Source organism: Tiliqua scincoides, chromosome 6, assembly GCF_035046505.1.
Source record: "Tiliqua scincoides isolate rTilSci1 chromosome 6, rTilSci1.hap2, whole genome shotgun sequence".
Classification (NCBI taxonomy): domain Eukaryota; kingdom Metazoa; phylum Chordata; class Lepidosauria; order Squamata; family Scincidae; genus Tiliqua; species Tiliqua scincoides.
In genome coordinates this window covers 66,767,354-66,791,014 of record NC_089826.1, presented here as the reverse complement: position 1 = coordinate 66,791,014, position 23,661 = coordinate 66,767,354, and the positions used below count along the sequence as shown (strand labels likewise).

General features: G+C 48.7%; 1 protein-coding gene across 1 annotated transcript; it reads left to right on the top strand.

The window, feature by feature from the left end:
• The first annotated feature begins 176 nt into the window (after positions 1 to 176).
• On the top strand, positions 177 to 4,589 carry GSX2 (GS homeobox 2). Its single transcript, XM_066632667.1, has 2 exons — positions 177 to 624; positions 4,249 to 4,589. The coding sequence occupies exons 1-2, from the start codon at positions 177 to 179 to the stop codon at positions 4,587 to 4,589; spliced, it is 789 nt and encodes a 262-aa protein (XP_066488764.1).
• The last annotated feature ends 19,072 nt before the right edge of the window (positions 4,590 to 23,661 follow it).

Genomic DNA, 23,661 nt, shown 5'->3' with positions numbered 1-23,661 from the left:
GGCATCACGTGTGGAGGAGTCGCTATAAAGCCCCCGGCCGGGAAGAGGCGGAGAGGGGTGTGCGGGAGACCCGAGGGAAGGAGGGGGGCGCCGGGAGACAGCCAGCCCTCTGCGGAGCCCCCTTTGTTCGCCGGCAGGCATAAGAGGCGCGGGTCGCGGGCCCGTCCAGCCCAGCCATGTCGCGCTCCTTCTATGTGGACTCGCTGATCGTCAAGGACTCCTCGGCGACGGCGCGCCCGGAGCCCCCGCAGCCGCCGCCCGGGCAGGAGTTCCTCATCCCGCTGGGGGTGCCGCCGCCCCTGGTGCCCTCCTGCCCGGCGCGCAAGAGCGGAGCCTTCTGCCTCTGCGCGCTCTGCGTGGGGCCGCACCTGCACGCCTCCGCCCGCGCCGGAGCCGCCGTCCCCCTGCCGCTCCTCAAGGGCCACTTCCCGGGCGCAGGAGGAGGGGACGCCCGCTACTGCCCCCGCGGGAGCCCGGCCCAGCAGCCGCCGCCGCCGCCGCCTCCGCAGCAGCAGCCCGGCTCGGTGGCCTCCGCGGCCGCCCACGCCCTGGGCCACCCACCTGTGTGCGCGGCCGCCGCCTACAGCCTCAGCGACCCCCGGCGCTTCCACTGCCTTGGCATGGGTAGGAGCCTGGGGGGGTCCTGCTGGGGGAGGACTGGGGCTGGGGGATCGGGGCCGGGGAGCGGAGCGGAGAGGCTGTCCAGGTGAGACCACACGCGGAGCTGCCATTCAGGGCATGGCCAGCCCAGGAAGTTCAGGCTGCAGTTTCACTACCCAATCGGGTCTACTCAGAAGTAAGTTCCATTGGAGTCAGTGCGGCTTTCTCCCAGGAAAGTGTGGATGGGATTGTGGCCTCGGGCTGCGATCCTACCCGCACTTTCCGGAGAGTAAGCCCCATTGAACACTAAAGGACTTACTTCTGAGTAGACATGCATAGGATTGTGCCTTCAACCCGCTAGAATGGGAGGCCTGCTCGGCTGCCCCACCGGTCCCCAAGTAGCAGGAGTGCACAGTATTCCATTGGCTTCCATGGGATTACTCTTTTACTAGTGGTTCAGCCGCTGCAGTCTTCACACTTGTCCTCCCCTTGGCTCCCCGGAAGGATTCTTCCAGGCGCACAGTTTCTGGAACAGTCTCCATTGACTTCGATCTCAGCGAGTTCTCTAACCATTGGCTTGCTCCCAAGGAACCCCACAAAAGGTGCCAGTTGACTGACTCCTATTTGGTGGCCCCATTGAGGCCCCACGGAGTTTAGGGACAGTCCTCAAATGTTCCAGGTACCTCCGGAATCCATTGAAGTTGCTCTGAAGCCTGTAGAGACCCAGAAGAGAGAGAGGTCAAGTGGGGTCTTCCACACCGATCCCCCTCCCAGGGGCCTCGCTGAGGAAGTTTGAGAATGAGCATCGGGGAGTGTGAAAAATCGGGGAGTGTGGAGTGGGGGGATCTGGAGAGCTTATGGGAACAAGGGTGAACTACTTGGGACCCCACCTGCTGTAGTTCCTTTTCCCCCCCCCTTGCCTAGCCCCTTTCCCCCTTGCCTAGCCCGGCTGACAGCTAACTACATTCAGGTCGGAGAAAGTCTGCTGCTGCAACTTCCCACAGAAAACAGGTGCCAAAAAGGCTAGCCTGCTCCGGTTCAGAGGAACAAGATTGGGTTCATTGACTTGATGGGATCAAAGTGTGTGACTTTGATCTGGTCTGATGTGGTCTGAATGGAGCAGGTCAGATATCTACAGGCTGGGCCAGAATCCAGCCCCCCTCCCCCCCCGGATCTTTTTTAGGCAATTACAGTCCCAGTGTAATATTGAATACTGTATTACGACACAGTTAGCCTGCCCTGAAGTTACAACTGCTTCAAGGAGATCGGTCCATACAGCCAACGCCGGTTAACAGACTGGTCTCTTTGCAACACAGATGGCTTCAAGAGTGGATTGAAGAGTGGATCTTGCACCCGCTTACCTGGGAGTAAGTCCCAATGAATTCAGCGAGACTTACCTCCGAGTAGACATACCTAGGATTGCAGGGTGCATTCGGGTAGTTTGAGGCGCGCAGCCCAGGAGCAGCCTAAAGATAGGCGTTTTAAGAAAACTTCCACATTACCTTAAACACGTGGTTGGGGCTGACATGCTGCTTTTTTCCCCCCTTTGGACTGAGGGAAGGGATTTCAACCCTTTCCCCTTCCGTGGTTCCTGCCCAGACGCTCTCCCTGCCCTGCTACTAACAGCAGGAAAAACCAACGAGGCCAGAGAGCCAAGCCTGTGTTTGACACTTACCATGTAGTTTAGCGAGAGGAACTGTCCAGCTGTAAAGGGTGTCAAATCTGGTTTCTTGCTTGTTCAGCCTTGAACAGCCTCTGCTATTGAAGGAGTGGCTTGGAACTTCATTCAACACAGGTATATCTGAAAATCAGTCCCACAGATTTCAGTGGAGTGTCAGTCCCAGTTCGAGTGCACAGGATAGCAGCCTAGAGGACATAAAAAGGATGAAATCAGGTCTTAACATCTAAACGTAGAGTCTGACCAGGAGGAAGCCCTGTAGACCAGTATCCCACCTCTCTACAAGAGCTCATGATGGAGCAAGCAGTAATTTAAAACAAACAGTGCCTCAGAGCCAATACTTACTTGTTACCACTGAGCAAGCACACCTATCCTTAGGTACTTTAAGGCTGCAATCCTATAGACATCCCTAGGAGTAAAGTCACTAGGATGGAATTTACTTCTGAGTTAGGGTTAGATAGGCCTGTGCTGTTAGAATGAACTGGGAGAGAAGGGATTGAAACAACTATCAGCACCATCCTGTGCATGTCTATTCAGATGTAAGTCTCAGTGGGATTTACTCCCAGTTAAGTGTGTATAAGATTGCAGCTGAATGGAAACCCAAAGGAGAACCTTAGTTTAAGCTTAGTTTAGTGTGAGTTTAAGAGCTTCAGAGTTATTCATCAGGCAGAAGGAACCTGTGAAATGGGAAAAGGGGCATCTACTTCCACCTAGCTGGTGGCATAAAATACGCGTAGAAGCTCTTGCTTGCTTAAATCTAGAGTTTTTCTTCATCTTTCATAGTGGTAGAATTTGGGATTATCCAATGAAACGGACTGCCAGTAATTTCATGTTATATGTGAAGGTGTCTAGTTTCCATGCTTTGAAAAGGACTTCAGACAAGGGGATACCTGAAGCTGGCGTACTGTACTTTATTCCCACGATTGTTAGCCCTGATGGAACCCAAATAAAGCCTTCATGCTCAGAGGCAGCTGGAGAGGGCTGTTGCCACCTTCACACCTTACTTGTGAGTGAGTGATTGGCCACTGTAAGGAGGAAATAAGACCCTAGGTTCGATCCAGGTAGGGGTCACAATCCTATACACACTTTCCTGGGAGTAAGCCCCTTTGAACACAATGAGGCTTTCTTCTCAGCAGACATGCCTAGGATTGTGCTGTTAGTCTCCTGACCTGTGGGAATCAGCGAGGGCACCCACTATGTATCCCACAACCATTGAATATTCCAGCACTATTGGCCTTGAAGTCAGTTCTTAATTTCTAAAAAGAAATGAAGAACTAGCTGTCCAGTTCTTCAGAAAAATTAGCTGATTTTTCTCTGTAAACCGCTTGTGAACTTTTAGTTGAAAAGCGGTATATAAATACTGTTAATAATAATAATAATAATAATTGACCAGATCCAATGGAGGACAGGGTGCCTATACCATTAACCATGTTATAGAAAAGGGAATTTTGGCAGGTGAAGCTTTAAAAACCTTTCTAGGTTAAACTGCACCTGCCAAATGCCCTCTTCTACACCATGGTTAAACATAGAGGTACTCTGTCCTCCATTGGATCTGGTCACCCGGGGTACAAAACACGAAGTTTTGCAGGGAGCCTCACCACAGCGTGCAAGTGGCCTCCCTCCCTTTCCTTCGGGTATTCACCTCCGTTTTGCCCTCCCCCCCCCGCTCTGAAGGGGAGGGGGAAGGGGTCGCTTGCAGGCAGCGGTGAGGCTCCCTGCCACACTTAGTGCTGTGCACTCCCTCTAGCTATGCCACTGGTCTGGCTAGCGTTGCTGCTGTGTGGAGATGGACTCAGAAGAGAGAGAAAAGCACTCTGCACATGTTCAGGCGCGTTCTTCGTTATTCCAGGTCTCAGCCCCGCTGGGTCCAGGGCTGAGCCCAGCCTCGTGGGAAGCCTTCCTGGCGGAGGCGCTTCATGCCGGCCTTCTTCCATCTAACCGGGGCTTGTTTTTGGTCTCTCCCCCCCCAGGAGGCCCCGAGGCCGGCCAGCTGCAGAACGGCAAGCGGATGCGCACGGCCTTCACCAGCACGCAGCTGCTGGAGCTGGAGCGCGAGTTCTCCTCCAACATGTACCTGTCCCGGCTGCGCAGGATCGAGATCGCCACGTACCTCAACCTGTCCGAGAAGCAGGTGAAGATCTGGTTCCAGAACCGCCGCGTGAAGCACAAGAAGGAGGGCAAAGGCGCCCACCGGAACGCGCACGGCGGCTGCAGCTGCGCCGCCAACCCGGGCCGCTACCCGCGCTCCGAGGACGAGGAGTCGCTCTCGCCGGCCTCCGCCAGCGAGGACAAGGAGGTCTCGCCCTTGTGAGACCGACCGCCCGGCTTGCACTCCGACGAGGCTTCTCTGTCCACACCGCCGGTGCTAGAGTTGCTTCACGCGGGCTGGCTACAGATCCAGCCACACTTTCCTGGGAGGAAGCCCCATTGGCTATAATGGAATTCCCTTCTAGTAGACATGCCTAAGATTGGACACTTAGGCTACAATCCTATCCACACTGCCCTGGGAGTAAGCCCCATTGACGATAATGGGACTCACTTCTGAGTAGGCATGCATAGATGGGGTTCTCAGGTTGCAATCCTATCCACACTGCCCTGGGAGTAAGCCCCATTGACGATAATGGGACTCACTTCTGAGTAGGCATGCATAGATGGGGTTCTCAGGTTGCAATCCTATCCACACTGCCCTGGGAGTAAGCCCCATTGACGATAATGGGACTCACTTCTGAGTAGGCATGCATAGATGGGGTTCTCAGGTTGCAATCCTATCCACACTGCCCTGGGAGTAAGCCCCATTGACGATAATGGGACTCACTTCTGAGTAGGCATGCATAGATGGGGTTCTCAGGTTGCAATCCTATCCACACTGCCCTGGGAGTAAGCCCCATTGATGATAATGGGACTCACTTCTGAGTAGGCATGCATAGATGGGGTTCTCAGGTTGCAATCCTATCCACACTGCCCTGGGAGTAAGCCCCATTGACGATAATGGGACTCACTTCTGAGTAGGCATGCATAGATGGGGTTCTCAGGTTGCAATCCTATCCACACTGCCCTGGGAGTAAGCCGCATTGACTATAATGGGACTTCTGAGTAAACATACATAAGATTGAACTTTTAGACTCCACACTTTCCTGGGAGTAAGTCCAATTGACTATAATGGAACTTACTTTTGAGTAGGCATGCATAGGATTGGGCCCTCAGTGGCGTAGCTAGAGGGGGTGCAAAGCAGTAAGTTTTGACGTGGTGCCATTCTGAGTGGGGGAGAGCAAAACACCTGTATTGCTTCCCCATGACTCTGAGGGGGAGGGTCCACTTGCATGCTGCAATACTTAGTGTTTTGCACCCCCTCTAGCTACGCCACTGGGTTGACTGCAAATGAAAGTTCAGATAAAATGGTAATTTGTATCACAACAGCTGCAGCTCTGTTTGTGACACCACCACCACCTGCATTATCAATCTTGACTATCCCTCTGAGGAGGGGGATTCTTTCTCCTCCTCTCACCCAAAACTCAGTGTGTGGAGTGGGCTTCTCTCACTCTTCCAAGGGAAAAAGTTTAGAACTGTTTAAAAAAACACGTAGAAACAGAAACTTTAAAGAAACAAAAAAACAAAACTGATACTACTTGCCTTTACCTTTTCCTGTGAGTAAGCTCCATCAAACACAATAGCACTTACTTTTGAGTAAACATGCACAGGAGTGCAGTCTTGTGCTTTTTTTGTACAAATCTTTATGGGTGTGTGTATATATATATAAAGAATCCTAATTAGAATCCTTGGGGTGTTCTTTGTATGTGTATAGTTTTATATCAAATTTATATTTATATTTATTTAAATAAAGCAGTTCAGACAAGAAGATGGGATTATTTTTTGATTTTTTTAAAGGGATAGCTAAATTTAAATGCTAGGGAAAGGTGATATATTTGTCAAACACTTTGCAAAAATAAAAGGCTTTCATTTTTTTTCCAGATTAGACATATGAATTACATTTAGGGAACTTCCCTAAGGTTTCCTCAGTTTTTTTCAATTACTGTACTTGAAATTGCCTTCAGCCTATACAGATTCAAATAGCTGAATAAGCTCCATCAGATATAGCAGGACCTATTTCCAATTAAACATGCACTGGAAGTTTTTTGTTTGTTTGTTTTTCAAGATCATGAGCACACTGAACAAGAACCAGACCCCACATTATGGGAAGAAAGGTTTATGTTCAACACCTTGGCCACATCCCTGGGATTCACAACCAGTCACAAGAACCTTACAGTATGTGTCCATGTCGTACATGATTGCACAAAGTGTTTGTTGAAAGGCAGTATATATATATATATATACTAGTAGTAGTATATATACTAGTACTACTACTAGTAGTAGTAGTAGTAGCAGCAGTAGTAAAATACTCCCAACACTATGCTCCACCATAGATCAAAGGTGGATTAATGTCAAACTTATGTCAAAGTCAAAAACCTTTACTGGCATAACATCAAACTTATGTGGCCTATTTATTTTTCTTAGAATTCTCATTCACCTCTGAATTTTATATTTACAAACTAAGAGCCAGGGATGAGCTGAGACTTGTATGACTCAAACTTGGGTCATGAAAACATGTGTTTTTTGCAACTCATATGGACTTGTGTGTCAAAAACTTGGGCGCTGACTCAGGAGTTTTACTCTAAGAATGAAAAGACTTGAAAAGACTCAAGTCAAGACTCACTTTTGCATGTGCTTGAGACACTGTTTTGTGTGTGTGCTTGCTTGCTTGTTTGCTTGTTTTTTGTTTTTGTCACTTCCATGAGTCAACTTGTTTCTTGAAAAGACTTGGACTTGAGTCAAAATGACTTGAATAGAGGCTCTGGACAATTTGCAATGGCTGCCATTATGACCCATGGGCAACTCAAGTCAAGGGGGCAGAGACTCAGGCCTCTACTTGAGTCTCAGCACTATGGGTCAAGGGCATCCCTGCCAAGTGTGTATGCTCAGTTTCTTTTAACACTTAAGGCACAACTAGCTAGCATTAACTAGTCCTGAGTATGCACAACTGTTGATTTAAGGGCAGAATAGATCAGTGACATAGCTAGAGGGGGTAAGAGATCACTGTAAGAGATGCACTAAGAATGTAAGGAATGCCCTTCTAGGCAAAGGCCCACCTAGTCTGGCATCCTAAGTGGTCTACTAGTTGCTTCTGGGAAGCCCACAAGCAGGTGAGGAAGACATCCTTCTTTCCCACCATTGCTCCCCATTACTGGTATTCAGAGTCTGCCACTGAACCTGGAGGTAGTGCATAACCATCATGGCTAATAACAGTTAATAAGCCTATCCTCCATGACTTTGCCCAATCTTTTTGTAAAGCCATGTGCTTGTTATCAACAGTGTGAAGAAGCTCCTCTTTTTGTTTATCTTAAATCTCCTGATTTCATTGGATGGCCCCCAGTGTCTGGCTGGAGTAAACCAGGATCCATCTAGTCCAACTTTCTTTGCAAGAATTCCAGCAGGCACTTACTTCTTTAGAATGCAAACCGCCTTTACCCCCTGTAGACTGTTCAAGAGCATATGCTAAAATGTAAAGAGGTAACTCGAATTCCACCACTCTTTACAGTGTAATTTTCTACAAAACAAATTTTGAACATGATAATCAATTCTATTAACTGAAAGCAATTGGTTCAAATCCAAATACTTCCTCTTAAGCATAAAGAGAAAATGTAAGAACTGCCTTGCTGGAACAGACCATCTAATCCAGGGGTGTCAAACTTGTTTCATACAGTGAGTCAAACAACATTCATGGTGCTTACTGATGGCGAGAAGCAATGAAGCAAAGTAGACCAGAGAAGAAGACCAGAAATAAACACTTTTTTCTCACTTAGAAACTCACTGGGTGCAAACAACAGAAGAGAAAACAAGCAAATCTTGATAATATTTTCAAGATATGGGGGAGCTCAATTACCATGCAGGCCACCCTTTAGCAGTGCCACTTCTGAAGAAGCATCACTTCACCCCACAGCAATTGAGAGGTGCTCTGCAAAGTAATGTCTCAGCAGAAGGGTAACCCAGTGCATCTACAGCACCCTTTCTCACCCCTCTCAGTCCACCTCTTTTCCCCTTACCATGCTTTCTGAGGCCTCCTTCCATCTTTCTCTCCCAGTGCCTTGGCAGAATTGGCACTTCTGACAGGGCAGCATTGAGACAGCCCAGTTATCACATGGAGCCACCCTTCCAGTGACACCTCAGCACTACTGAAAAGGTGGCCTTCATGATGGTTGGGCTCTCCCAGCATTGGCCTCTCAGCAGTGCTGCTTCTGCCTGTGCATCACCTCATAACTCAGCAGCTGATGGTGGTGTGGGAGAGCCCAACACAGGCCAGATGTGTAGGACACATCCAGCCTGTTGGCCTTATATTTGATGTCCCTGAACTACTCAAATTGGTGGTCTGCAGCTTTTTCTGTGCAGGTCTGCTTCCTACTTTGCCACACCCTGCCCTCTAACCCAAAAGTAATTGCAGTGATGTCATCACAATACTGCGATCACTTCCAGAATCACTCTGGAGGTTGAACCCACTCCCAGCACAATTTCGTGCTGCTCTGGACTGCCCCCCCTTCTCCCCTCTAGAGGAAAGATGCAGCCTAGAGTGGTGCGGAATTGTGCCCAGAGTGGTTGCAACTCACAGCCACTCTTGGCTCAATTCCGATCCACCTCCTCCTTCTTCAGTACGAGGGGGTTTGTTTGTTTGTTTGTTTGTTTGTTTTAAGGGAAAGAAGCCAGTGCAGCTACTGGCTTCTTCCTCTTTGAAAAAAAAAAAAAAAGATTAAAAAAGGGTGGCACCAGGGTCATTTGCCCTTTTTGCCCCCTAGGAATGCCACTGCTACTCCCCCTTTCTGTTTCCAGCAATGGCCACCCATGTGCTTCTGGAAGTTCACAAGCAGGGCATGGTAGCAATTGTTGGAGTTGATGCAACTCTGTCTGCTGTCCAGAGGGGGCAGGATGCTGTCCAGAAGGGGTCAAGCTATGTGACTCTAATCTTTTTTATCTGTTTTCTCTGTGATCCTTGTGGGGGTGTGGCCCTAACCCTTTATCCTTCCCTTCTCCTCTGAGCACTTCCTCTCTTGTCCTCTGACCTGTTGATGGCACACAGCAGGGCTCTGATCCCCATGCCATCTTGAGCACATGGCATGCAGGGCAAGGGCAAGCCTTGCTATCTAATAGCCGAACCTCTGATCCTAATCAGATGCTGTAAATATACTCAATGGAACTATAAGTAAATAACTTATTTTTTTGCAACTTTAACAAGCCATTGCCTCTTTGTCTTTTTTCATTGATTAGCAGTCAGCTGGGTGAGGAAGGTTCCCTGAGGTGATACCCAAAGGGTGCGGGCTGCTGCTGAAGCTATTCTGCTTCCCCCCAAAGAGGAAACTACTTTTAATTTCCTCCAACAGCAATGACCACCAACTCTTCCATAGCTGATAATCAACACTGAGGTTCAGGATAGAGGTGTCATTTCCTTTTATCATCTATAGTCTTGAACAGGAGTGCCCAAATCCCAGCCCTAGGGCCACTTGCGGCTCTTGAGGACTCTCAATGCGGCCCTCAGGGAGCCCCCAGTCTCCAATGAGCCTCTGGCCCTCCAGAGATTTGTTGGAGCCCACACTGGCCCGACACAACTGCTCTTAGAGTGAGAACAACTGTTTGACCTCTTTCTTGATCTGTGGGATAAGGGCTTCTGCCACTGCTTGCAGTTTCACATCTGTGATGCTGCAGAGGCAGCAAAGGAAAGGCCAGCCTTGCTTTGTACAAGGCCTTTTATAGGCCCTGAGCTATTGCAAGACCTTCATTCATTCATATAAGTTCATCTTTAATATACTCATTTATGTAAACTTATGTAAATTTATTCAAATTTTAAATGTAAATTAATTCTTTTTTTCCCCAGGCCCCCAACACAGTGTCAGAGAGATGATGTGGCCCTCCTGACAAAAACTTTGGACACCCCTGGTCTTGAACATTCTCTTGGATACATATCACTTAGATTTTAGAAATGAAGAATGCAATCCAAATTCATTTAAATAAAAGTGAAATTTTGGAATAGTGGTCAATGCAGAGCAAACAAACATTGGTACTAGTCTTAACAGGGCTTGCTTTGCCAAGCACTTGAATCCATGATTTTGTGCTAAATGGGTGTGCTTCAATAAATGGAGACCTATCAACCAACCTGATGTTGGATTATTTGAAATTTAAATTGATTTCTAACAACTGGAATAAATATTCTGATTTCAGTTGTTCTAACAAAGCAACCTGCTGTGATTTAGTACCAAAGTACCATACTTAAAATAACTTAGTGATTTGTAACTTGTACTGAGAGATCATGAGCAAATCTCACAAAAGGGAATGGGACTTCTCCAAGTGACCAATATTTCCTCCTGTAAAATCTGTATAGAAGGGTATATCATTTCAGTCTTCCCCTTGGCACATGGCCAAAAAAAAAAAAAATTGACATGTTTCTAAATTATTTACTTTAAAAAATATATTAAATATCTGAACATTTGCTACTATTTAATAGTACCCCCAAATTTTCAGACCATTGTATCACTGCTGAGTCTTAGTCCAATTGGATAGGATGTTTCTAGACTAGGCAGCGTGTAGAGTCTACCCACCCACTGATATCTTTTACACCCAGTGCCTGTGCAGCTCTTTGAACACTATACATTTTTCATGTAGACAATACTTCCATGTCAGAAAAAGTATGAAAAATCATTGATCAGTTAGGTCAGAGTAGCAGGAACTTTACAGGAAAGTGATCCTGAACTCCTGAAATTCTCAATCTTAAAAGAGATCAAGAGAATAGGCAGGAAAATGTGAACTTTAGATTTTAGGTAGGCTGATTTTAATAAGTTCAGAGAAATGATAAATAAGATTCAGTGGATGTAATGGAAGATCAGGAATCTTAAAAAAAAATGATTTCCTCTTTAGGGGGGAAGCAGAGTAGCTTCAGCAGCTGACCCCCCCCCCCCTTTGCTGGGAATCAACCCCAGGGAAGCTCCCACACCCGGCTGACTGCTAATCAAGAAAGACAAACCACAATGGCTGGTTGAAGCTGCAAAAGAAAGTCATTTACTCACGGTTCCATAGAAAGCATATGTTACAGCATCTGATTATAACCAGAGGTTACACTAAACTTAAGATAACAAGGCCCTGGAGCTGCCTTGTCCTGCATGTGCCATGTGGTCAAGATGGCATCGCCAGCAGAGCTCTGCTATGACCCATCTTGTCAGGTCAGTGTTCAGTGAAGAAGAGTGGGCGTGGTTGGAAGGAAGGGAAGGATATAGGGTCTGGGCTACACCCCCACATAGGTCATCCAAAGGGGACAGGTAAAGTGTAGGGTCACTGGGCCATGGCTTAACCCTTTCAGGACAGTATCTTGCCACCTCTGGACAGCAGACGGAGTTGCACCAAACTCCAACAAGAAGATCATCAGGTGGATGATGTGGTGTTGACAGCGATTCCATGTTTTGACAGCTGTTTGACAGCTCTGGGAAGGGCAGGGCTGGCTCCACAGCTGTAATCAATCAAGGCCAATGGACACTCTGATGGACACCTGAGCTTCATTTGACCTTGATGCGACTTTGAATGGACATGGACTGAAGAGATAGCTCACCTGAGCCTAATTTGGACTTAACAAGGGGCTAAAGAGGTAGCTCACAGGTGAGCTGCATTTTGGATTATGAGACATCCGAGGATAAAAGGCAGCTTCAGAAGGAGCAAAGCTACCCTGACCCAGAGGGAGGCACTACCTGACCCATACATATGGGAGAAGGGGCCTGCCAGGACTCTGCTGCAGAAGACTAGACTGTGCTTTGGAGACTGGATTGGACTTGGACTGGAGACTTCAGACCTTTACCCACTGAGTTAAGTAGAGTTTTGGGGAGGGAAAGACTCTGGACAAGAGGACTTGCAGGGAGTGTGTGTATTTGTAGCAATAAATTCTTGTTAATTGCTCAACTGATAAGGAGTTCTGTTCATTTCTTTGCACACCTCAGCTGTTGTTCTTGGAAAAGGAGGGTGTTAATTAGCCAAAAGTGGGCATTAGAAGGGAGTTGGAATACTTGGACAGGACAGTGCATAGATGAATTAATGGGGAAAGGGGCCCAAGAAGGATGGGAGCTCCTAAAACAGCAGCTACTATAGGCACAGTTAAAATCAAGTTCTATGAGAAAGGAAACACCTCAAAAAGCCAGTATGGCTGCACAAGAATCTGAGTTGAAGATGTAAAAAGATCTGTACAGGAAATGGAACTTAAGACTGATCATAAGGGAGGAGTATGGATAAGTAGACTGAACTTGTAGTGTGAGTGTCAGAAATGCTAAAACCCAGTCTGAGCGGAGGCTGACCAAGGATGTCAAAAGCAACAAAAAGGGTTCCCCCCTTTCTTCTTTTTTAAGTATGCTCAATGAAAGAGGAAGAGAAATGAGAGGGTGAGAGTGTGCTCAGTAAGGATGGCCAATTGGTTTCTGGTGACAAAGAGAAGGTAGGACTACTTTGCATTTGTCTTCTGTCAAACAGAGGATTGTGTAGATGTGAATGCTGTATCTTTGGACAATTGAGGGGGATTGCATGCCTGGGGAGAAAGTGTGGGAAGATTTGGGTGGGAGATGGAGAGGGGGTGTCCTGAGAAAGTTAGAGAGAAATGCGTGGCTGTGTGTTGGAGAGTGAAGTGAAAGAATGAAAGCAAGCCTGCCTGCACCAGACAGCATTGTATAACTATTGTAACTATGTATATGAAAATATGTCCATGTTTGTGTGGAAAATTGGAATGTAAGAGTCCAGCTGGATCAGGCCAAAAGCCTTCTACTCCAGTTTCCTGTATCTCACAGGGGCCTACCAGATGTGTCAGGGTCCAATTCTATCCCATTTGCCACTGCCAGTGCAGCTGTGTCAATGGGGGCATGCACTGCATCTTGTGGTGGGGAGGCAGTCATGGAGGTCTCCTCAAAGTATTTGTGCCTTTACCTCAGGGCTGCATTGTGGCTGCACAGGTGCTGGAAAATTGGATAGGATTGGTCCCTCAGGGAGCACACAAAAGACCTGCATCCTGGTGCCTTCCAAGGGTGCTTGGGAAGGGTGATTGAACCCAAGAGCTTGTGTGAGAGTGAATTATCACAGTTGTGTGTCAGCAAAAAAGTGGGGGGGGAGGTTCAAAAGTGTGAGTGAGTGGGGCTACAATCCTTTCCACACTTTCCTGGTTGTAAGCCCCATTGACTAGAATAGGACTTACTTTTGAGTAGACATGCATAGGATTGGGCTCTGAATGAGAGGAAGGGAAGTGAGGGATGAGAATAACTGCTGTGACTGAGACTGTGAGAGTGTGTGTGTGTGTGTGTGTGTGTGTGTGTGTGTGTGTGTGTGTGTGTAGGCAGGCATCTGGTGAGTCAGAGAGCGTGCTTTTGTGATAGAAAGAGGCAGGAGGATCTGGTCTAGAGGGTAGAGCCTCTGTTAGCCTGAAGATAACATCAGAAGGTCGCTGTATGCAGAAGATCTGGCAAGGAGGTAGATGTGGCCCCTTTAAGGGTAAGGCCTGGGCATCCAGCAGTGTGCTACACAGCTGCAGCCACTTGAAGGCAGTAAGGCCCTCAGGGATATAAAAAGCACATGATGAAGGGAGCGTTTGGTGTGGGCAATTGAAGGGGAAACTGGATTAATGGACAGGAATTGGTGGGTGAATGGACTGTTGGAGTTTGGTGCAACCCTGTCTGCTGTCCAGAGGTGGCAAGATACTGTCCTGAAAGGGTTAAGCCATGGCCCAGTGACCCTACACTTTACCTGTCCCCTTTGGATGACCTATGTGGGGGTGTGGCCCAGACCCCATAAAACCTTCCCTCCAAGCATGCCCTCTTTCTTGCTCTTCCACATTGACCACTGACCTGACAAGGTGGCACCCAGCAGGGCTCTGCTGGTGACACCATCTTGACCACATGGCACACGCAGGATGAGGCAGCTCCAGGGCCTTGTTATCTTAAGTTTAGTGTAACCTCTGGTTATAATCAGATGCTGTAACATATGCTTCTATGGAGCAGTGAGTAAATGACTTTCTTTTGCAGCTTCAACCAGCCATTGTGGTTTGTCTTTCTTGATTAGCAGTCAGCCGGGTGTGGGAGCTTCCCTGGAGTTGATTCCCAGCAAGAAGGGGGGGGGGTTCAGCAGCTGAAGCTACTCTGCTTCCCCCCTAAAGAGGAAACCAATTGTAAGATTTCCTCCAACAGGTTATGGGCCCAGGGACCAGACGCTAAGGAACCCAGGGAGAGAGAGGAGTGCGTGTGTGAGGCAAACACATGTGAAAATGAGGGCTCCTCACTGGTTGTTCCCATACTGCAACCAAGGTATTGTGGTGCTATGGAAAGTGTATGTCAGTGTGCTGGAAAGAGAGATGCACACAAGAACACTGGGGAGGAGGAAGGCAATGGGCGAGAGAGAGCGCGAGCGCGTGCGCAAGCATGAGCGTGCAGTGGTGCAGCTAGGGGGTGTGTGAGCCACAGCAGGAGGGTGACACCATTACTAGCCAAAAAATTTTAAATCTTGGTATTTTTGAATAATCCCATCATGTTATATATCCATTGATGCGCAAATTCATGCAGAATGCATTGAAGCAAACCACGTTGAAGTATCTCTATTCCATCAAAAGTTATAGCCAAAAAACCAGCAGGGGCAGTGCAATTGTACACCACCATGCCCACCCGCCAGGGCGTTGCCCCTTCCACTGCAGGGGAGGAGGTCCATCAATAAGGGTGACATGCTGGCTTCCAGCACTGGGTGATGCAAACCCTAGTGACTTCACTGAGGAAAAAGGCGGGGGGGGGGCTTCCTAACCCTGCCTGGTGGGCAGTTGGGGATTTTCTGCCCAAGCTGGAAGAGAAAACTGGGGCCCCCCCACCGGTGGCAGCCTCCTACCCCTTTGAAAGCTCCCCTGACGGAGAGCCTGGAAGGGATCCCTTCAATCCCCGTTCCATGAAGCAGCGCTGTTGGAACCTGGCACTAGATGGTCGTCCTGCGGGCGAGGGGCGGCCAGGCTGATTAGCCCACGCTTGATTGGACGGACTTTCTGCCCGCATCCTCACCACGTTCCCCGGGGGAGGCAGGTGGAAGGGGAGCCTCAAGCCTCCTCTTTCACTGTCGGGAATCAGGGGCTTTGGCAACTCGCGCTGCTCAACATACATCATTGGGCGGGGGGGGGGGGGGGGAGGAAGACAGGCAATGAATATGTGGGTTTCTTCCCCTCCCCCCTTTGGTATTACGGTTATTAATGGCATGACACTCTGCCACCAGGTGTGAGGGGAGGAGGGGTGGGGTGGAGTGCAGATCCAAAGCAGTGGCGTAGCTAGAGCGGGGCAAAGCCCTAAGTTTGGCAGGGAACCACACAGTAGCTTGCAAGCGGCCCATCCCAGCGTGACCCTCCCCTTCGCCTCCGTTTTGCTCCCCCCGCCCGGAATGGGTCCGAAGTAGAGGGGCAGGGGCCGCTTGCAAGCTGCGGTGTGGCTCCCTTCAAACCTTAATGCTTTGCCCCCCTCTAGCTACGCCACTGATCCCAAGTGTCAAAAGGAACAGGGGGTCTCTGCAGAAGGCAGAGGCTTGCCGACTGGGCGGAGAAAGAGTAAATAATTAACCACAAAGACTAATGAGCGGCCTTTCCCCGTCAATGTGTCACCACGACACCCACGAAGGTCGTCCTTTACATCACCTCAGAGGTGAATGAAGAGCCAGAAAATGGGCCAGCGCCCATTGGGGGGGGGAGAGTCGCGCCACCCGCCGCGCGTCTTCCCTCCAGTAGTAAACTCCACGCAACTTGCGAGTAACCGTCCATTGTTGGAGTTTGGTGCAACTCCGTCTGCTGTCCAGAGGTGGCAGGATACTGTCCTGAAAGGGTTAAGCCATGGCCCAGTGACCCTACACTTTACCTGTCCCCTTTGGATGACCTATGTGGGGGTGTGGCCCAGATCCCATATAACCTTCCCTTCTGCTCTGAGCCCTCTCTTCTTCACTGAACACTGACCTGACAAGATGGGTCACAGCAGGACTCTGCTCGCGACGCCATCTTGACCACATGGCATGCAGGACGAGGCAGCTCCAGGGCCTTGTTATCTTAAGTTTAGTGTAACCTCTGATCATAATCAGATGCTGTAACATATGCTTCTATGGAACTGTGAGTAAATGACTTCTTTTGTAACTTCAACCAGCCATTGTCATTTGTCTTTTATTAATTAGCAGTCAGCCGGGTGTGGGAGGCTCCCTGGGTTGATTCCCAGCAAAAGGGGGGGGGGTCTGCTGCTGAAGCTACTCTGCTTCCCCCCTAAAGAGGAAACCAATTTTTTAAGATTTCCTCCAACATGCATGGGACTGGGCTGCGTGTGCCACAGAGCCCCAAACGCAGGATCACACCCTCAGGAAGGTGCTGATGATGCTGCAGTATTATGTGGGAGTAAGCTCCATTAAATACGGTGGATCTTGCACTCCAAGCCTGTGCATGTCTATCCAGAAGTAATTCCCACTGAAATCAATAGGGCAGGTAAGTGCAGATAGGATTACAGCCTTACTTCAGAGTAAGTACACACAGGAAGGCGCTGGGCATTTACTTCAGCATTAATTCATTTATGCTCCACTTTCTGCACTTAAAACACATCCACGTTAAAACACAATTCGATTAAACACGCTGAACTACAACCAAACACAGCAGGCAAAGAGTAAAGTAATATTTAAGAAGGACAATATAGTACTGTATTCCCTAAACAGTCTTGCTAGAGTTACATACCCTATATGAATTCATTCATTACATATTAATGAACTAAAGTCAGTGTACTACCTAGACCTCAGGAATCTAACACATGGAGGGGCAAAGTTTGAGAACTGCTTGTCCAGACTTTTCCCCAAAAAGGAGTTAAAATGGCAATAGGGTTGGGATGACCAGAGGTCCTCTCTTCCCGGGACATGTCCTCTTTTATAACCTCTTGTCCTGGAAAACAACTTAAATGTCCTGTTCCCTGTGAGCAGGCCTTGCAGGCAGCACATAGCCTTCCTTTAATTGATAAATTATATGTAATATAGTTTTTAATTTAATAGTTGGTAATATAGTGTTTAAATTAACCACATGAAATCAATAGACAAGTGTTTTTGGCTTTTATTTGGCCATGTCCTACATTTTTCTTGGATGCCCTACATTTTGGGGTGCCTGGTCCTCTTTTGTGGTTATGACGTCTGGTTGCCCAGAAGCTGAACTTAGGGAGTTCTTGGTGGTGATAATTATTTTTTAAGGCCAGAAGGCATGTTAAATTGTGCGGAATACAAGGGGGAGCAAAGGTGCTGGGGAGCTACCTGGGGCGGGCAGTCGATCCAAGAGGTGATCCATGCCAATGAGCTGGCCTTCTTCCTGAAAGGACGACTCCCCATCTTCCAAGCTGCCCCCTCCCCTTTGTACCCTTTTTTGGGGGCTATAGAAAAGGGAGGTCTTCTGCATGACAAAACACAATGAAGTCTGCTATTTAGGAGTCCTGCAGCTGGTAGCCCATTGGGAAAGGGGGAGGAAAGGCGAACCTATTAATTGTGGCCTGCAAAAAGTTTCCCCGCTTTTAAAACAAATGGAGGAGGAGGAAGAAAGGAGTGGGAAAGATCTCCGCTTTGAAGCCTCCCCCCCCCCCAAAAAAAATTGCCTCTTACCACGTTGGAAGGCACGCTTGTCACGGATCAAGGCCTTCTGAAGCGGAGCCTGGCTGCCATCCTATCCACAGTTACCTGGGAGTAAGCCCCATTGACTATAATGAGACTTACTTCTGAGTACACAGGCATAGGATTGGGCTCCAAGGCTGCCATCCTATCAACAGTTACCTGGGAGTAAGCCCCATTGACTGTAATGCGACTTACATCTGAGGAGTAATAAATAGGATGCGGTTCCCTGTGACCGTGGGCAGCGCAGGCTGACGCGCGCGTAGCAGGAGTGCCTCCTTCGCGGATACAGGGTGGGTGGGTGGGTGTCAGGAGCCCCCAGCGAGTCAACCGCCCCTAGGAGTGACAGATCGCCCCTCGCCTGCTGCAGAGATTCGCCCCCGGGGAGGCCGGCTGAAAAGCCAGGGAGGCGTCCCATTCAGCCCGGGAGCAGCTCTGCACGTGGGTCGGCCTGGAACAAGGGAGCCGGGGAAGGCTGCAGCTGGGCGGCTGATTGATGGGCTGCAGCTTGCGCGGAGCCCTGCGTCGGAATGAATCAAGCGCTGCCGATCGGGGCAGGCGAGGAGCTCAGCTGGAGGAAGACCCCGCGCCATCACGCCCCCTCCTTCTCCCCTTTCAGGCGCTGGAAGCATCGAAGCAACCCAGGCATTCCCCCGCCTTTTCTGTCTCCCCTTTCAAACAGTAGCAATCCTTTTCTCTAGGACTGGAGACGTTCCATTGGTCCTGCTGCTGAATGGCAAGGGACGCTGGCTGGACATCACCTGCCTGATGGCGTCCAGGCTGTTGGCAGAGCCTGCTATTCGCCCCAGGAATTCGGCTGAAGACGAAAAAGACCTGGGTGTTCAGCTTGAGCCATTTTTGCCCAACGTTGCGTGTACGCAACAGGAATCAAATGTGTACACCTGTGGGCTAAGCCAGGCAAAGGCACCCTGAGCCACAATTCTCATCTGAACATCCAGGAGGATTCCCAAACAGCAAACCTGGTCCTGGGGGGTTGGGGGATTTCAACCCTATCCAAAAAACAGCCTGATAATTCACAATCTGCACAGCAGGTCTCTTAAGCCCAACGTTGCATATACGCAACAGAGATCAAATGTGTACACCTGTGGGCCGGGCAGAACAGGCGGTGGATGCAACTGTGTTGCTGCCTTCTCCAGTCCCTCTGAATATGAAACTCTAGGGCCTCACCTGAGAGCACCTGATGCAACAACCCTGGTGAAGATAAACAGAGCAGTGCCCCATGTGGATGGAGCACCTGGAGCTCCAAAATAAGCCATAAAGCCATAATCAGGACCAGCTTTAAGCCAATTGGACCAATAAGGCCTCCCCACACTAAGGTAATCTGCTCTAGTCTTGTCAACAGTGCCATACCTAGGGGACTCCACAGGTGTAAATGCTCCCAGGTGGCATAGCTGGAGGGCTGCCCCCATTATGCCACCCTGAGGGTCGCCAGCTCCTGCTACCTCTGAGGCATTCTGAGAGCCAGAAAGACCACCAAACAGGGAAATGGGGAAGTGATGTTTTAAGCAGGAGGAGCGCTGCAGCCCAGTCACCATTATAGCCAAACCAGGCAGCAGCCTTGAGGAACTCTAAAAAGTTTGAGAACTATTGGGTTAGAGGATTTGCAGGTTGTCAAAGCCTGTCTCCGATGACCTCATTTGGGGGGGGGGTCGAGCTTGTTCCCTCCCTACAGTCTGACTGCAGCCAGTTTACCTCATCTCAGTAGGAGCTACTTTGAGCCAAGCTCACATCTATCAGTGTAGCACAGGGATCTTCAAACCCTGGCCCGGGGGCCAGATGTGGCCCACGGCAAGCCTCTTTCTGGCCTTCGGCCAACCTCTTATCCCCTGAAAGCCTTTGGCCCACTTAACTAACCATGACCAGAACTGTGCTCTGATTGTGTCTGGTGTTCTGAATGAATGAGCCCATTCAGTCACAGCATGGAGAGAGAAGGAAGCCCTTTTCCTTTGGCCTCAACTGGGGTTGAGTCCCCAAAGGGACCCAAGAGATTAAAAACACAATTAAAAACATGATTTACAAACAAGATAAAAACATATTTTAGTAGGAACAAAATGCTGCCCCTTAAATCTTTGGAATAATCCTCCAACAAACCTCTTTTTTTTTTTTTGTTTTAACGTTTTGTAGGTTTGTGGGGGGGGGGGATTTAGCTTCAATGGATATACAAGGACAAGAAAAAATGTTGCATTTTAAATATGGCATTCCCTCCCCCCCAAAAAAGGGGATGATGGTGATTCTGCAAAAATGGGGTTCAGGCCAGAAAAACAATGACCCCAGGGTCATTGAAAATTAAGGTGAAAAAATAAAATTTTCCCTAGGCTCAGTTTGGACATGCAGGAGCAGTGCTGGTCACCCAAGGAATCTCTGCAGCATCAACAGAGATGATTGGGGGAGGATGAGGACAATCTTGGGAAAATGGGGATCTGGCTAGAAAAACGATAAGCCCGGGGTCATCGAAAATTAAGGTGAAAAAATAAAATTTTCTCTAGGCACAGTTTGGACAAGCAGGAGCAGTGCTGGTCATCTAAGTAAACTCTGGAGCATCACCAGAGTTGATTGGAAGAGGATGAGGGTGATTCTGCAAAAATGGGGTTCAGGCCAGGAAAACGATGACCCCGGGGTCATTGAAAAATAATGTGAAAAAATAAAATTTTCCCTAGGCACAGTTTGGACATGCAGGAGCAGTGCTGGTCACCCAAGGAAACTCTGGAGCATCTACAGAGTTGATTGGGAGAGGATGAGTGTGGCTTCATTAGAGTCCATGGGGTTTACTCCCAGGTAATTGTGCATAGAATTGGGCTGTGGGGCTAGCTGATCCTGACCCTCACCCTGACCTTCACCCTCATCCTCACCCTCACCCTGAATCTCACCCTGACCCTCACCCTGAGGGTGAGGGTGCAGTGGCTGAGTGTGACAGAAAATGGGGGCAGGAGAAGGATAACACAGAGGGGGGAGAGGTGTGTAGAAGTGGTTCCTGTGGGATGGGGGCCGTGGGAGATAGGAGGGGGGTGGTTGACTGCCAGATGGAAATAGGACTGGTGGAGACTGAAGGAGTGGGGAGTGTGGAGATGAGTCACGCAGAACCCAAGCATATGGATGTCTACTACCCAATATAGTATTCTATAGTGCGACGAAGTCCCAATCTAATCAATGGGGCTTACTCCCAGGAAAGTGGACAGGATGGCAGCCTCACAGCCCACTCCTATGCAGGTATACTCAGAAGGAAGTCCCATTAGAGTCAGTAGGGCTTACTCCCAGGAAAGTGTGGATGGGATGGTAGCCTCTCCCAAGCCCTCTATGTACCACCAGTTTGCAGAGGGATGACAGGAGGGGAAGAGGTGAGGCATGGGAGGGTGGAGAAAGGGTGGGGGCGACTTGGGTCTCTCTGGCCAGGGCAGCAGGAGACAAATGGGAGCCTGGCGGAGAGAGAGCGCTCGACTGGTGCCTTCAGGGGATGGAGCCACTGGACTGGCAAAGTACGTGATGGGGAAGAAAAGGGGGCGAGTGAGCTGCATGTGCTCCTGAGAAGAGCTTCACTGAGGATCTGGGCATGGCCAGTCCTCCTTCCACAGCCAAGCCGGCCAATCAGCTGCAGTCCAGTTGAGGAGGGGTAGGGGGATGCCTGCCACAGAGGCTGCAGGCTTGGCAGCACCCCCTCCTTTCACCTCCTGGACAGCTCTGATTGGCCCGTGCTGAGTCACCAACCTCCTCCAGCGCGCCTGCATTGTAGATTTTCAAACTGTGGGTCGCGAGTCAAGTGGGTCCCCATTCAGCTACCATGGTATCTGACTGCATTTGGGAAAATGTGACAGATCTGTACTTTGTATATTCTTTTAACAATGACAGGCTACTATGTATATTCTTTTAACAATGACAGTAAATGGAACTTACTCCTGGGTAAGTGTGGGTAGGATTGCAGCCTAGGATTGTTGATTGTCCTGCTTGTTGATGTCACTTCCGATCATGACATCACTTCTGGTGGGTCCTGACAGATTCCCATTCTAAAAAGTGGGTCCTGGTGCTAAATGTATGAGAACCACTGCTGTAGAATGTTGCCGGCTGCCTGTTGCCACGTGTGACAGGGCTGGCTGGCTGGGCGGATGGGCCCCTAGGCTGAAGCCTATTCAGCCTAATGGATAATATGGCCCTGGCTACATGGTCACATCAGTGGGGCCATGCTAAGTCAATGCACAAGCACCTTCAACCTCTTTCAAAACAATCCTTGAAAAAAATTGCCAATAGGGAGGGTACTTTTTGAAACTGCTGAAAGTTTTCATAAAAAGTACCCCACCAGTTTTGTCTCAGCCACAAGTATGGGGAGCAATGTGACCAGACTGGCACAACATGCCAACTCATTTCCTCTCTAAACCCGGCACCCTCTAGTGGCCATAAATGATTGCATACAATGCAATTTAAACAGTCTCATGAAGAAGAGGAAAGGTTGTGGGTTTTTGGTTTTCTAAGCACCAAGGGTCACATAACTGGGGGGAAATTGTATTTGCTTGTTCATTGGAGTCATTGGGATATACACTGAATGGAAAAGGTGAAAAACAGAAGGAGAAAAAGAACAGAAATCAAAGGACAAAACTTTCCCTCCCAAATGTGCATTTTGACCCTGTGACAATTTCACTATTCCAAGCTGCCAGAGCTTCATAAAAGGGAGTACAGGAGGAGTGATCAACCAATCAAAGATTGTATGTGGATTTAAATACTTCATTCTTGGTGCAACTAGAGCAGAAAATGGCACAACGTGAATCCATTCTAGTGGCACTGATTGTAATGAGAATGGGAATGGCACAAAGGTAACCCATTACAGTCTCAATAAAGTAATCTTGTGTGGTCTTCCTTGGATGGCCTAACACCCTTGTGCGCCTTATTTTGTGCAACCTTCCAGTTTCTTTGCAAAAATGACTGCAAGCCATGTAGCCACAGAACTACACTTTCGCAAAGCCCTTATTCAGCCTTAAAGGCTATCAGCTCCCACTTTAATCAAATGGATGTTGACCAGTAAACTTCTTTCATCCATATTATTACAGCACCCTGAAAGCGATATCAGGGTTGCTAAAGAGGCACTCATCTTTGCAGAACCATTTTAGGCACTTAAGGCTCTGTAAAATGTAGACTTTTTGTCTTGGGGGGAGGGAAATGGCTCATGTTCCCTCATTGCTTTGAGTCTGACTTGGCCATGCACAAGCTCCACTGATTACGGAAGCAAATCCTGATGCACTTGTGAGGAAATAGATATGCTTATAAGGGACACAGGTTTGTGCACTGCGGTTTGCTTATTCACAGATACATGAATACAGCATGCAATTTGGGGGGGGGTTGCTTGTTTTTATTTTTTTATAAAAACCTATTTTGGGGCAGTGGTGGTGGAGAATGCCAGATGCAAGGGAAGGCACCAGGATGCAGGTCTCTTGTTGTCTTGTGTGCTCAATGAAGCATTTGGTGGGCCACTGTGGGATAACAGAAGCTGGACTAGATGGACCTATGGCCTGATCCAGCAGGGCTGTTCTTATGAGAGAAATAAAGCATAATGGTGCAAGGCTGGAAAATGACAGACTTTTTTTGCTAGATGCCGCTTGAAAATGAAAAGGATGGAGGAATAGGATCGCAATATTATGATTGTTTATCAGCAGTAAGTCCCACTGAAACTGAGAGTTAGGGCTGGAAAAGAA

Coding starts and splice junctions, on each gene's coding strand:
- GSX2 (XM_066632667.1), top strand. CDS start 177: ATGTCGCGCTCCTTCTATGTGGACTCGCTGATCGTCAAGGACTCCTCG. Junction 625..4,248: donor CTTCCACTGCCTTGGCATGG/GTAGGAGCCTGG, acceptor CTCCCCCCCCAG/GAGGCCCCGAGGCCGGCCAG.